Source organism: Metarhizium robertsii (genome assembly GCF_000187425.2).
Source record: "Metarhizium robertsii ARSEF 23 chromosome Unknown MAA_Scf_13, whole genome shotgun sequence".
In the NCBI taxonomy this organism is placed as follows: domain Eukaryota; kingdom Fungi; phylum Ascomycota; class Sordariomycetes; order Hypocreales; family Clavicipitaceae; genus Metarhizium; species Metarhizium robertsii.
The window spans coordinates 163,090-175,991 of NW_011942153.1; the positions used below are offsets into that span (position 1 = coordinate 163,090).

General features: G+C 52.9%; 3 protein-coding genes across 3 annotated transcripts; 2 read left to right on the top strand and 1 right to left on the bottom strand.

Annotated features, from left to right (window-relative positions):
- Positions 1-1,279: 1,279 nt before the first annotated feature.
- Positions 1,280-5,510, top strand: MAA_01304 (FAD/NAD(P)-binding domain-containing protein; the record flags this gene model as incomplete). Its single annotated transcript, XM_007819302.2, has 6 exons — positions 1,280-1,673; positions 1,738-1,854; positions 1,923-2,481; positions 2,546-2,880; positions 2,938-3,130; positions 3,182-5,510. 6 exons carry the CDS (start codon positions 1,280-1,282, stop codon positions 5,508-5,510), a joined length of 3,927 nt encoding a protein of 1,308 aa, XP_007817493.2.
- A 3,923-nt stretch (positions 5,511-9,433) lies between these two features.
- Positions 9,434-10,692, top strand: MAA_01305 (uncharacterized protein; the record flags this gene model as incomplete). The annotated part of the gene is made up of 4 exons (XM_007819303.2): positions 9,434-9,648; positions 9,721-9,930; positions 9,986-10,172; positions 10,237-10,692. The coding sequence occupies 4 exons, from the start codon at positions 9,434-9,436 to the stop codon at positions 10,690-10,692; spliced, it is 1,068 nt and encodes a 355-aa protein (XP_007817494.2).
- Positions 10,693-10,821: 129 nt separating this feature from the next.
- Positions 10,822-11,994, bottom strand: MAA_01306 (Protein kinase-like protein; the record flags this gene model as incomplete). Its single annotated transcript, XM_007819304.1, has 1 exon — positions 10,822-11,994. The coding sequence occupies one exon, from the start codon at positions 11,992-11,994 to the stop codon at positions 10,822-10,824; it is 1,173 nt and encodes a 390-aa protein (XP_007817495.1).
- Positions 11,995-12,902: the final 908 nt, after the last annotated feature.

Sequence of the window (12,902 nt, forward strand, 5' to 3'; positions counted from 1 at the left end):
CGTTTGCTCGTCTTCAAACCGTGTTGGACAAGGAGGCGCCACTCGTCCCGGCATCTGCTGAGACAATGATTCTACCATGGACTCTGCACTCGGAACCGAGCCCGGCCTCATTCCGTCCGCCGGGGCCCTTCCACAACCACTGCGTCCCCGCGAACCCTCCGACCTGGTGCCACGACGAGCAGCCGCTTCCCCATCTTATCCAGAGGCGGGGTGCCGTCAAAGAATGTGGGTGTATATCACCTCAACCGGTGGGCCTTGCTCGATGTATCTGACTCTTTCGTGGCGTGCCATCATGTACATCAGATTAGACTGTCTGTCTCCCAGAACTTTGTCCGGCCTCCAAGTCTTATATCCTCGGCCGCCCCCCCCTGCTTGTACCCTTTTTATCCATTTTTTTTTTTGCCCTTCCCTCTCCGCTGCAGGCCAGAAGGGAAAAAAAAAAAAAAAACTCTCATCATTTCTCACTCCCGCTCAACCTAAGCGGGCTCATGTGGGTTTTGATTTAGCCCAACGTACATACCTCTGACGAGGCGGGCGCCCCCCCGTATCCAGAAGCCATGTCCCTATAATCCTCTGGCAGGTTTCAAGTAGAATGCAGGCCAGTGTCGGCCACAGGAAGTTGGCCGAGACTATCGACGGGCTACGTAGGTGGCAGGCACGAGGCTCTTGCAGCCGCACTGCATGTGACGCAAAACGGTGCTGCCGTCCGCCGTTGGCCACCTCCATAGGGCTTGGTAAAAGTAAAAATCAGACAGGTCAACTTCAGACTAACTCGCCAACGTGTGAGTGTGATGGAACCCGGTTATTCATGGGGCTTTTCCACTCTGTCCAAGGGCGGAATATCTCTTGCCAGGTGTGGGAACGGGGGGTGTGTGTGTGTGACTGTGCAACAATGGAACCTTGTATCGTCGCCAGAATGGACTGAATACATGGCACAAGAGTCAGCCAACTTTTAGATTCTATACTAGACATTTATGGACCGGAGGGAAGGGGGGGGGGGGGGGGGGGGGGGTGTGTAGGCGGACCGACGGCCAGTATCTCACGACCGGGGGTGGTGGTATTTCAAATGCCTTTGTCCAGATGCCAGATCGGCATGGGCTTCTATATTTATACTCGAGTAGAGAAGCACCCTGTTTACAAACCACGGGTGCGAAGCCAAACGTGGCCAGCTGCCAAAGCTACTTGACATTATTCGCCTTTATTTCCATTGTCGTCCCCGTTGCTGCTTGAACCTCCCTGTTGCGCCAAGTACACAGCCCCCTTCTTTCACAGCGAGGGCATGTATACGACAAAGACGCACCGTGGCTATAGCCGCGTGCCGTCCGCCTGCGGCCAGCGGCAGAATAGCTGTCCGGGGAAACCTAAGCCGCAGCGCTTCCCGCGGATTTCACAACCGGTAGAGCTGATCCAAGACTCGTACGACTGCGTCGTCATCGGGTCCGGGTATGGCGGTGGCATCGCAGCCTCGCGGATGGCCCGTACGGGACAATCCGTCTGCGTTCTGGAAAGAGGACAAGAGAGATGGCCCGGCGAGTATCCCGTGTGTCTCAAACAAGTATTTGACGAATTCCACACGACGGGGAGTTCCATCGTCCGGCCTTTTGGGCGCGGAAAGCCGACTGGCATGTACCACATCGTGGCGGGACAAGGCCAGAGCGCCTTGATGTGTAACGGTATGATGCTTCACCCCTTTTTTCCCGCAGGGACTCGGGGTTTCTGACGGCACAGCTATTCCAGGTCTAGGGGGCACCAGTCTGATTAATGCCAATGTGTTTCTCGAGGCCGACGACGCCACGCTGTCCATGGACACGTGGCCGCCGGAAATCCGAGAGAACCCAGGCTGCTTGAAAGAATGTTGGTCTTTTTTTTTTTTTTTGAAAAAAAGTGACGCATACGGCGGGGGACTAATTCACATCGTGTAGACTACCAGAGAGTCAGGGACGTGCTGGAGCCGACGCCGTACCCCGACGACTGGCCCAAGATCCAGAAGATGCACGTCTTTGAGCGGCAGGCGCAGCGGATGGGCTTGGGCAGCAGATACTACAAAGTTCCACAGACGACACGGTTTCGGCCGGGAATAAATAGCTGCGGGGTGGACATGCTGCCGTCGACCCTGACTGGGCAAGATACAACAGGGGTCAACGATCATTCCAAGACGACGACCCTGGTGACGTATCTGGCCGATGCGTGGAACTGGGGCGCCCAGATGTTTTGCGAGTGCCAAGTCCGGTATGTCGAAAAGGTCACCGACGCCCGGGGCGGCTACATTGTCTACTTTTCCTGGCACGGCTGCAAGCGCGGCAACTTTGACGACGGGCTCGACCAGGACTTGCTGTGGGTGCATGCGAGAAAAGCCGTCTTCCTGGGGGCGGGAAGTCTGGGAACCACCGAGATTCTCCTGAGGAGCAAGGAGATGGGCCTGTCGGTGAGCGACTGTCTTGGCCAAGGGATGAGCGGCAACGGGGACATGCTGACGTTTGGGTACGTGGTCCCTCGCATCGTGTCGTCGATATGGTGAAGCGGCTTACACGGTTGCGACTTGCAGGTACAACACGAATCGTCATGTCAATGCCATTGGCCGGCAGCGTCCGAGCCACAACAGTCCGGTAGGACCGACAATCAACGCCGCCATTGATATGCGCGGACAGACGGGCAACCCGTTGGACGGGTTTGTCATACAGGAAGGGGCTGTGCCGCAGGCGCTTTCTCGGCTCATGCAGACCATTGTCGATGTGCAACCCTCTGGCGGCAGGCCGGAAAAGAAGATGGTGCAGCGGGCTAGAAAGGCACTTGCGAGATGGAAAAGCCGGTTGCTCGGTCCGTACGTCCGTGGCGGCGCTATACAAAACACGCAAATATTCTTAATCATGTCTCACGACGGTGAGTTGCTGTCTACCGCGCAACGTGGCCGGACAGTGTATTGATAATCAACACTAGGCAGCCAAGCGTCCCTACGCCTCGAAGACGACAAGCCGGTGCTCGAGTTTGTCGGGGTCGGCCACAGTGATCGAGTCAAGCGGCTTCATGCCCTGCTGGCAAAGGCAACAGAGTCGGTTGGCGGGAGAGTCATCGACAATCCCTTCCACGGTGTATTTGGCGACCAACATCAGATAACAGCTCATCCTCTCGGGTAAGGCAGCTTCGATATCCTCATCCTGCACCTGCTAACACCGACATGCAGCGGAGCTCCCATGTCAAGAGACAATACTGGCGCTCGCGGCGTGACAAACCACGCTGGGGAGGTATTCGCCGGAAGTGCCACGTCTGAAACTCATCCCGGGCTCATCGTCGTGGACGGCGCGCTTGTTCCCGGAGCACTTTGTGTGAACCCGGCGGCAACCATTGCGGCCCTGGCCGAGCGAGCCGTGGAGTATTATACGCGGGCGCATGGCCTGGTCGTCAGCAGAGAATCAAACGGCGTGCTTGACCTGTACGGAACACCGGCCCATCGCCCACGGCCAGGTCCATCGTATGAGTCTGGTCCCAAAAAATCCGACTCCGTGTCGAGCGCAACGCAGACGGAGCGCACGCAATGCGCGGTCCGGCGCGTTGACCCGGTGCGCTACGGTGCCCCTGATACTGTCGCGTTTACAGAGCTCATGAGTGGCTTTGTGCACAGCGGTCACAATTTGCGACTGCACGACAGGGACGGCCACAAATTGTCGTTTCAAGCGGCGAGGAGCCGGGGCGAGACGGCGCGGCTGCTCACAAGCAATGTCATGTATGTGGTGCAGTCGCCCGGATGCCGCAACACGAGCCGGTTGTACAGAGGGATGGTCAAAGGGACCTTTGTGTGCCCTACGATCAAGGGTTCGCCATTCATGATATCGCAAGGCGAAGTGGAACTCCTTGGACAAGATAATGAATTGTCGGGGACGACCACGGTGACGTACCAATTTGAAATGATGGGCATTGACGGGCGACGGCTTGGTTTCCACGGATACAAGAAGATCGACTCGTCTGCATCCATGGACATACGGGAGATGTGGAAGTCGACAACTACGCTATACGTTACCATTACCGAGGCTGAACAAGATGGCCTCGCGTCAGGGGGGACTTGCAGACCAGGCGGCACGTTTTCAGATTTGCATAATCCCGGCCGGTGTCAACCTACAATGGGGCCGGATCAAGGGCCCAAAGTGATTGCCGCGGGCATTTTGAAGATTCGATTGGGCGACTTTCGAAAGCAACTCCTGACACTGACACCAACAGGCAAGAATCTGCTGCAAAGGGCAGTAACCCTTGGCAGTTTTGTAAACTATTTCTCGGGCAAACTACTGCCTCATTTCTTCCTGCCCCTTGCTCCGCTGCGGTATGCCACAACACGGCACCCCGATTTCATCAACCCGACCACGCCGACGCAAACGTACACGGTTACCGCGAGCGACGGGGTACAAACAAAACTACACATGTGGGAGCCCGACCCGGACTTTATCCCCGGCGACGAATCCGGACGTCCGGTGCCGGTCCAAAATCTCTTCATGATCTCCGGAGCCGCCGTCGACCACCAGATCTACGCGCTGCCGACGATCCCCCTCAACGCCGTCAACTACTTCACCCGAGCCGGCTACCGCGTCTTCGTCACGGTGCACCGAATCGGCATCGTAGACAAGCCCGAGGATAAGAAATGGACCACGTACGACGCCCGTCTCGACATCAAGGCATGCCTAGCGCACATTCGCTCGTCCCACAACACCGACAAGGTCTACACGATTGCGCACTGCATGGGCTCCGTCGCCTTCGCATGCGGCCTGCTAGACGGCACCATCCCCCCGTCGTGGATTCTCGGCATCACATGCAGCCAGGTCTTCATGAACCCGGTCTGGAGCAGGTCCAACCGGCTCAAGGCCTCGGCCAAGCTGGACAGGGCGTACACGCGCCTTGCCGGCCACTGGTTCAGCTGCCGCGCGTCGACGAAACAAGGGGCCCTGCAGGGCGCGGTGAACCAGCTCCTGCGGCTTGTGCCCGAGAAAAGGGGCGAGCGGTGCACCAGCGCGTCGTGCCACCGCATAAGTCTGCTGTTTGGCCGGTGCTGGAGCCACGGCAACTTGAACGAGGCGACGCACCGGCACGTGGACCGCTTCTTCAACGGCGCGAATATGACGCTGATGCCGTTGCTGATGCGTATGGGCCTCCGGGGGGCCGTGTCGACCAACGGCCCGGTGTATGAGGATCTCACGGGCGCGAAGAATGTACAGCGGCTGAGGGGCATTCCGATGTTTTTGTTTTCGGGGGGCGACAGCGATGTGCTCTCGCCCATGGCGACGCAGAAGACGTACGAGCGGCTGTGTGGCACGTTTGGCATTTCGGCGGGCAGGGCGGGCGGGGGGATACAGTACCGCAGGAGGGTGATTCCGGGATATGGACATTTGGATGGCTGGATGGGACGGAACGCGTGGAGGGACGTGTATCCCATGGTGCGCGAGGAGGTGGATCGCGTGGTTAGGGGGGAGGAGTATGTGTTCCGGGGGGCTGCGAATCCTTTTAGTGATGCGTATGGCGTTTTGTGAAGCTTGTGAATGGGATCTTGGACGGGGGGATTCGGGCGGTTTCAATGATTTGCTGCTTTGTTAGGGCCGGTCTGGGTTAGCGACAGATTGATAATTTGAACCTTGTGTCAGAATTGATTTTCACAATGACCAGTGCCTCTGTAAACTTGTTTGATTACGTTCTTGACACGGAAATGCGGTGTAGAGAAATTGTCGGCGTGTAGAGACGTGGAGGTGTTCCCTTTTGATTATCAAGTATTTCATCAGCAGCACTTTCATAATTTCGTCAGACTCTGCAGTGACTGACCTCTGCGATGGACTGTTGCAGACTACGAAGCCATCTCTAGAGAAATAGCAGCGCAGTAAAGTAAAGTCTGCAGCCACTACTTATTATTGCCCGTAGCAACTCCCCAAAAATACGCCGCCCAGGCCCCCAGTATCATGAGAATGACTGCCCCAAACAAGTCATGCTTAGTCGCCGGTTTCTCTCGACATATTCATCGCTGCTCCAGTGGGACCCGAATCCAATCAGGCTGACGAGCACCACGGCCACGGCCTTGATCCGCCATGGGATTGTGTCGTCTTTGCTCGGCACACTTGCTTGCTCGTTCGTGTTCGCCAGGACCTCGTTTGCCGTGGCGCCTGATTCCTTGTTTGGATACATGGTTTCAGAGCCCACTAACAAGTTTTCAATAGATGGACGACGACAAGAAGAAACGTAGTTTGGGATGGCGCGTTTATTATCAGATTGATAAGATGCGGTGGACCCGCCGTGCGAGCAAGGTTCATGTTGCACCGAAAAATGGGCGCGGCCACGGCACATAGTTTTTATGTTGGTTACTCCTACATCTTGTGATGATTTATTTAACCGCCGGGTCCGTAAACTTGGTCGAGAATGTTTCCGACTCCCAACTCGATACTGTCCAGGACAGGGGCGATCGAGGTTTTCCCACGTGCAACGGACCGCGGAGTGGACGGCCAGACGAGGAGAAAATGAGACGCAATGGGCTAGGTGTACTCTTCTCGGCGACTTGCATGTTTGTGTTGCTGGTGTAGCCGGAAGGCCAATGGTGAGCTTGCATCATCAGGCCATTCGTCTCCTTGACACGCTGGAGGCGCATTGATTTTGTACTCGGCTTTATATAAGTCTCAATGCGGAGATGACAACGTCCGGATATGTCTGGCGCCACAGAGAATCAAGGTCGGTTACATGGCGTGGTCGGTGGATAATGTATTCCAATTGAATATATGTAATTTTAAACCAATAGGCTGTTACCTAATTACGCTTTGGCTACCACGTTTCTTCAGCATCCATATGAGAAATTCCGAGCTCGCCAAAGGCCTGAAACCAGTCTTCTACAGACTCTATCGATATCATTCCGCAAGTGGCGGGGTTAGAGATGCCAAAGTGGTCAAAATTTGCAACGGTTGTTGTGTATATTTGGGACATCCTCCCGGCCCACCGCTCATTTATTTTTGGTCACCAGTGTGCCACGCCTGGTGCGTAAAAATAATAACTATTGATATTTTGTCCATGCTCAACATGACCTCTTTAGTAAATGCTGTGGAATAACTTTCATTCGCCGGTTATACGTAGCAATGCCACATCTACGGGTCGAATGGTGTGACAAGGGCTGGATATCAGGCTTGGAAGGTAAGGGTCCAATTCAAAGATAACCAAGTAGGGTGTTGTATGTCCTTGCTTTTTTAAGAGGGAGAAGCGGACGAGTGACGGTTATATATATGAAGGGAGTGGCTGTGTGCACGTGTTTAGTTTGTGTAACCAATAGGTCTTTTGTCGGTGAAGCCCTTTTCTTGGGCTTTACAATCTGTTAAGCCTTTTCCGTGTAATAAACGGACCGTTGGAATCGGGGCCCTTGACGGAGTCTATCCGGCTATGAAATTACAGTCTGTTTGAAGTTTATTAACAAGCTTAATCAAAAAGGTCAGACCTCAGGTAACTAAGAACTCTAGATTGAAATCGTTAGATTATCTAAAGCTTACATGTTTGGATGACCGAATCGACGACTTATTCACAAGGTGGTACCTGCCATTTATCAACTTTATCCAGTCTGGTGCTTAACCCCAACCGATGCGCCACATGGATATAGTATTGCAGACGTGATGACAAAGGCCCTGAGTTGCCAAGAGCAAGGAGGGGAATAACGACCGCTATAAACATGTACACATTAAAGGAACGCTCACACCTAGGCGTTTGCCCGGGCACGTGTTTAAACTGTGTAACCAAAGCCCCTTTGTTGGGCTTCACGACCAGTTGGGCCTTTTCCGTGTAACAAAACGCGCATGCAAATTTGGAAGACGAAGAAAAAAACAGCTTGCAAATGGAGAAAGCTACCAAATACAATGAGGTCACTCTTTCCATAGTCCGGCCCACGCGCACATTTGGACAAGCAATATCTGGACCATGATGCACAACCCTAACCCTCATTCAGGTATTGGTGCGACTGCCCAGGCCTACCAACATGAAATAGGTGCAAGATACCCACAAGGGGGAACGAAAGGGTCTTGTAAACGTCTAAAAATGTAAAAGACATTGACGTAAATGATGAGATGAACTAAGCCAACTCGGCGCATTTGAATCCCAACTTGGACCAACTCACGACCGCTGTGCCGGTTATGAACGCATAGCCCAAGCAAGCATATACGACGTTATGTCGTCATGAACCGGGGTACTGTCTTGTGTGTTGTGAACCCCCAGAGTGGGATTCGCACGAAGGGAATCGCTTTGGAACCTTAAGGGGTCTGGTAGCATGTAAGACCCTTTCCCCATTAGGCGAGTCTTTTGGCGTCAAGATTTCATCAGTCCCACCGCAGACATGTAACATCGTCTATAGACTTGACAAGTTTCGCTCCCAACTTTCCGGATAGTTTATTGCTTGGACCCTGTGGTGACTTGGTTCCGTTACATGCAATAGACAAGGTAGCGCAGAATGGCAAAACCTGTTCAATGCTCCCAACCCAACGGGTTTCTCGGACGAGCGCGAATAATAACGAACTCAGGGGTGTTGCAAAGGCTAGGGATTTTGAAATGCGATTCACAAGTGTCACTATTTACCGACCTTGTTGCATCATCTGGGACAACCTTTTGTTTCAAATATCACCACGATGAAGATGATTTTCTATATATATGCGTCGAGAAAATCAATAGTCTGGCCGTTGTCCTATCCATGAATGGCGCCGTGCCAAAACACCACGAAAGGAATGACCGTCACCGCAACGGTTTCCAAAACCGTCACAAGCTCGAGTAAAAGTGGCCCGCTGCACTTTCTAGGACAGAAAAATCCTGCCCCTTGAGATATTTAATCCCCTGTCCGGAAAAAAAAAAAAGGGTAGCATCTCTAATTTGCCACAGCGTGGCCGAGGACTGCAGACAATGGAACATTGAATATGCCGTTCTAGCCCGCCTTGCTCTCTAGGCCCGGACTTTCTCCTCCACCTTGATGCTCGTAGGCCAGCCACAAAAGCCACAAACTGGCACTTGAGATTCTGTGCCGTTGCTCCAATGCCACGCTTGTTCTGCGTGGCGGCCGCCGGCTCTGAAGATCCGTCCCACCACACCACCCAAATCACGGCGTGAATGCAACCAGGCACGTCGAAATGTCTTGTGGCTTTGACCGTCAGGGGCATCTAAGCCGTGGTCTAACGCTATTTTGGGAAAACCCCCAAGATCATCCCAAGTCGAAGAGCCGGCCCCGGGTCTCATTGACGGCCTAAAGTGGAAAGGCTCCGCATTCTGCGCCAAATGCAGGTCCTAGAATATGCAACGGTCGATTGAATCACTAAAAACGAACTGAGCGCGCTCTCAGTGTGGTGGCAAGGATTTGAAATAAATAAGATCATCTGCCCCTGTTTGTCGGCTTTGAAACTTCCACGGGTCACTGGACCATTGTCGAATCAGCACAACTTGTATCAATGCGCCGAAGATGGCAACCAAACAAGACATTCAAGTAGCGTCGGTCGCTGCCGGCTTCACGCTTGGCTTTGGATTCCTGACTGCGTGGAAGGCAATCCAGCAAACCAGGAGAAACAAGCGGCCATGGAAAAGTATCTATGTGTACATGATCTGGGGTGAGATTATGGCCAACCTCGCCATCGGTATCATCGGATGGGTATTTCTCGACGGGCTGCTGTCGCCAACGTTTGTCCACCACACATCCTCCTCGTGCTCGATTTAGGGCCAACTACTACTTGATTCTCACCGTGGCTGCAGAGTTCCCGTCTTGTTCTTCATCCTGTTCCTGTGGGTGTTTGAAATCCAGCTCCTCATGCAAATCATTGTCAATCGAATTGCCATTATTGCAGAGCACACAAGGACCGTGGCGAGGCTCAAATGGGGCACAGCCGTTGTCATTACCTGCATCAACATTGCCGTCTTTTGCATCTGGATCCCTTCGCACATTGTACCACCGGCCAGCGAGTTGTAAGGCGTCCACCTCATCTGCATGGCATCTTGAAACTAACAAGAGAACAAATAGATATGTCAAGGTGAATGAAATTTGGGATCGAATTTCCAAAGTACTCATCTTGCTGGTCGACGCCGGCCTCAATTATTACTTCCTCCGGACCGTCAAGCGACGACTCGTCTTGAGACATGGCTTGACCAAATACGCCCCTTTGGTCTCTTTCAACGCTAAGTTGATGGTGGTATCCATCCTCATGGACGTAAGTTTTAGTTAAAGTTGCAGACCGTCCTGTGTGGTTGTCTCGAGCTAAGGGAATTCATTAGGCGATGCTTATCGGTCTCATGTCGTTGCCCAACCAAATTGTATACATACAGTTTCACCCAGTCGCCTACATGGTGAAGCTGAATATTGAAATGACAATGGCGGACCTGATTACAAAACTCGCCAGAGGCGAAAACTCGGACACCCATCCGCCCTCCACGTTGAACCATAGAACATTCACACACGAGGATGCAGATGATGACAACCAGACAAGGACATACCCTATGCACACCGTCAACAAAACGCAAGCCGAGGATTCCTTGTCGGAACTGACAAAGGTTGTCAGTCATCATGGGAAACTCAACGGCGGGATTCAAGTGGAGACGGTGATTACCTCGACAAGTACACGCAATAACAGGGGAGAGCGTGAGAGGAAGATGGCGCCAAGCTTTGATGTGGACGATGAGTACTCCTTGGCTCATAGTGGTTCAGATGATGGGACAAGGCATATGCAATAGTAGTTTGTTGGCCATGTGAACGACATGCCGTTGGAGCTGTAAGTTGTGGCTCAACAGATTGTTGTACTAGTAATCTCCAACACGCAGGAAAAGGCATACAAGATGTATTAATATGTATGGCCGACCTGGCTAGGTGTTTGGTTCACCCGACCCTGTACACTCCGGGTTGGGTACAGACTGTCCATTGGCAAGTACCTGATCCCCGTTCCCAAGCTTGGCCTGCGCAGGACGTTCCCAACTTAGGACGGCAATGCCGTTCTCTCCAAGCTTCCTATGGCGCATAGTAGTTAGGAACACGCCTGTTATAACAGAAGAATTCCCTTTGCCGTCTGACGATACCAAGTCTGTTGGGGGTGGCTCTGGGAAATCTGGCCAGTCAATGTACTCGGATGCTTCTGTGTAATGAGAAATCTGTCCTCCATTCTGTCGTTTGTCCACCCAATCATTTAACACCGAGCGGTATTCCGAAACAGAGTGATCGAGTTGAACATCCGGATGCTGTACCCATTCCTCCAGCCCTTGTACGTCGGCCGGATTTTGTTCATCGTGGGGAACGGCTCGGAAATGCATGTCGCGGGTGATGATTTCGTAAAGGGTGAATACGACTCCCTTGACATCGTTGTGGTCCTCTGCATACCCACTGCCGCCTATCCGGGCACTGTAGTTGAAGTCGAATACCATGATGGCGTTGGTATTGGGGTCGACGACAAGATTCCGCGGCGCGACATCCTGGTGGGCGATGCCGTACTTGAGATTCAAGTCGTCGACAACGGAAGTCAGCTGGCGGAGCCACTTGAGCTCAAATGCACGCGCCGTATTCTCAAATATGGTGTCGCCAGGAATGTAGAGACTTGTGAAGCCGACGACGCGGCCGTGTAGCTCGTCCAGCACAAGTCGGTCAAACGGGACAATGTGTGCATGCGTAGGGAGGCGCATCCACAAGTTCATCTCGTGCCACAACCTGTGGAGGAACTGAATGAGGAAGTAGTACTTGAAGGCGGCTCTTGTCGGCTCAGTTGCGTCGGTGCACGGCATGTAGGAAACAAGGTCGACATTGGGCGTGAGTCGATCCAACTCGAGTAGATGCGAACGGAGCACAGTTTTGACATGGTCGGGACGCTGAATCGCCTCGAGCGGAGGGTAGTACACACACATGGTTCGGTCGTCTTCGGGGTTGGTCGAGACGGAGACCAATTCGCCGTCCGGTGATACATGGATGGCGTATACTTCAGGTCCCAGAGTATCGATGTGCTTTTTGAGGTGCGTAAGGGCAGCATCCTCGCTGTCTTGCTCCTCATCCATGGTGACAGCAATTATGCGTCGTTGATCCCAGTCGAGGATAAACCATGTGCTTGGCCCCCCCGGCGTAATGGCGCCTCCAGGGGCAAAATATCTCCATTCCTCTTCAATCATGTCTCTTGGTTATTTGGAACAAATAAAAAAGGTCAACGGTAAGTAATGTAAAATATTGAGGGGATGAGTTGAAGGGGAAACAATGCAGGAAGGAACGGCCACAATAGCACAATAGGGAATGGCAGTAAGAATGACGCCCGCAGCAGTAAACATTGAAAAAGGCAGGAAGTGACGAAAGGAAGCGCCAGGCAGGAAGCCAGGCCAGGCAGCAGTCTGTTGGGTTAAATATCAAGTGGCCCGAGCTTGCCAACATTGAACCAGACGTTTTAGCCCGTTGGGCCCTTGCTAAGCAGCACACATGCACAGATCAATTGATGGCTACATATGTACATGTATGTATATACTTATGAAACGTTGTCAGTCCAATAGGCGACCGATGACGTCCCCGTTGGTCACCGACATGGACTCACCGAGTCACCGTAGTCAGTGCCATTTTCAACCCATCCATTCAGATTCCACCAACCACCGGTTTCGATATTTCCCACGGTGCCGTATGGTAACTTTGCGCAAGCTAGGCCGGCAGGAACATGTCGACATGTCAACTTGTGAATCAAGTCAATACGAAACGTTTCAAGTCATAGCGCCAGGCAGATTACAGCTGTCATTGACTCATTGGTACGGTATTCATCTGCCAAGATTCAGTTCGGCGCGTATGTGCCGATGTCTGGTGCAATTTCGTGCAAAAGGAACGCTGATTTTATTATACCAAGCTAACTGGGCCAGCATCTATGGCCGGCGCTTAGAAAGGGACCAGACGTGCATTGAGTTTGAATCCAATGAATTCACGCCTTGGAGTG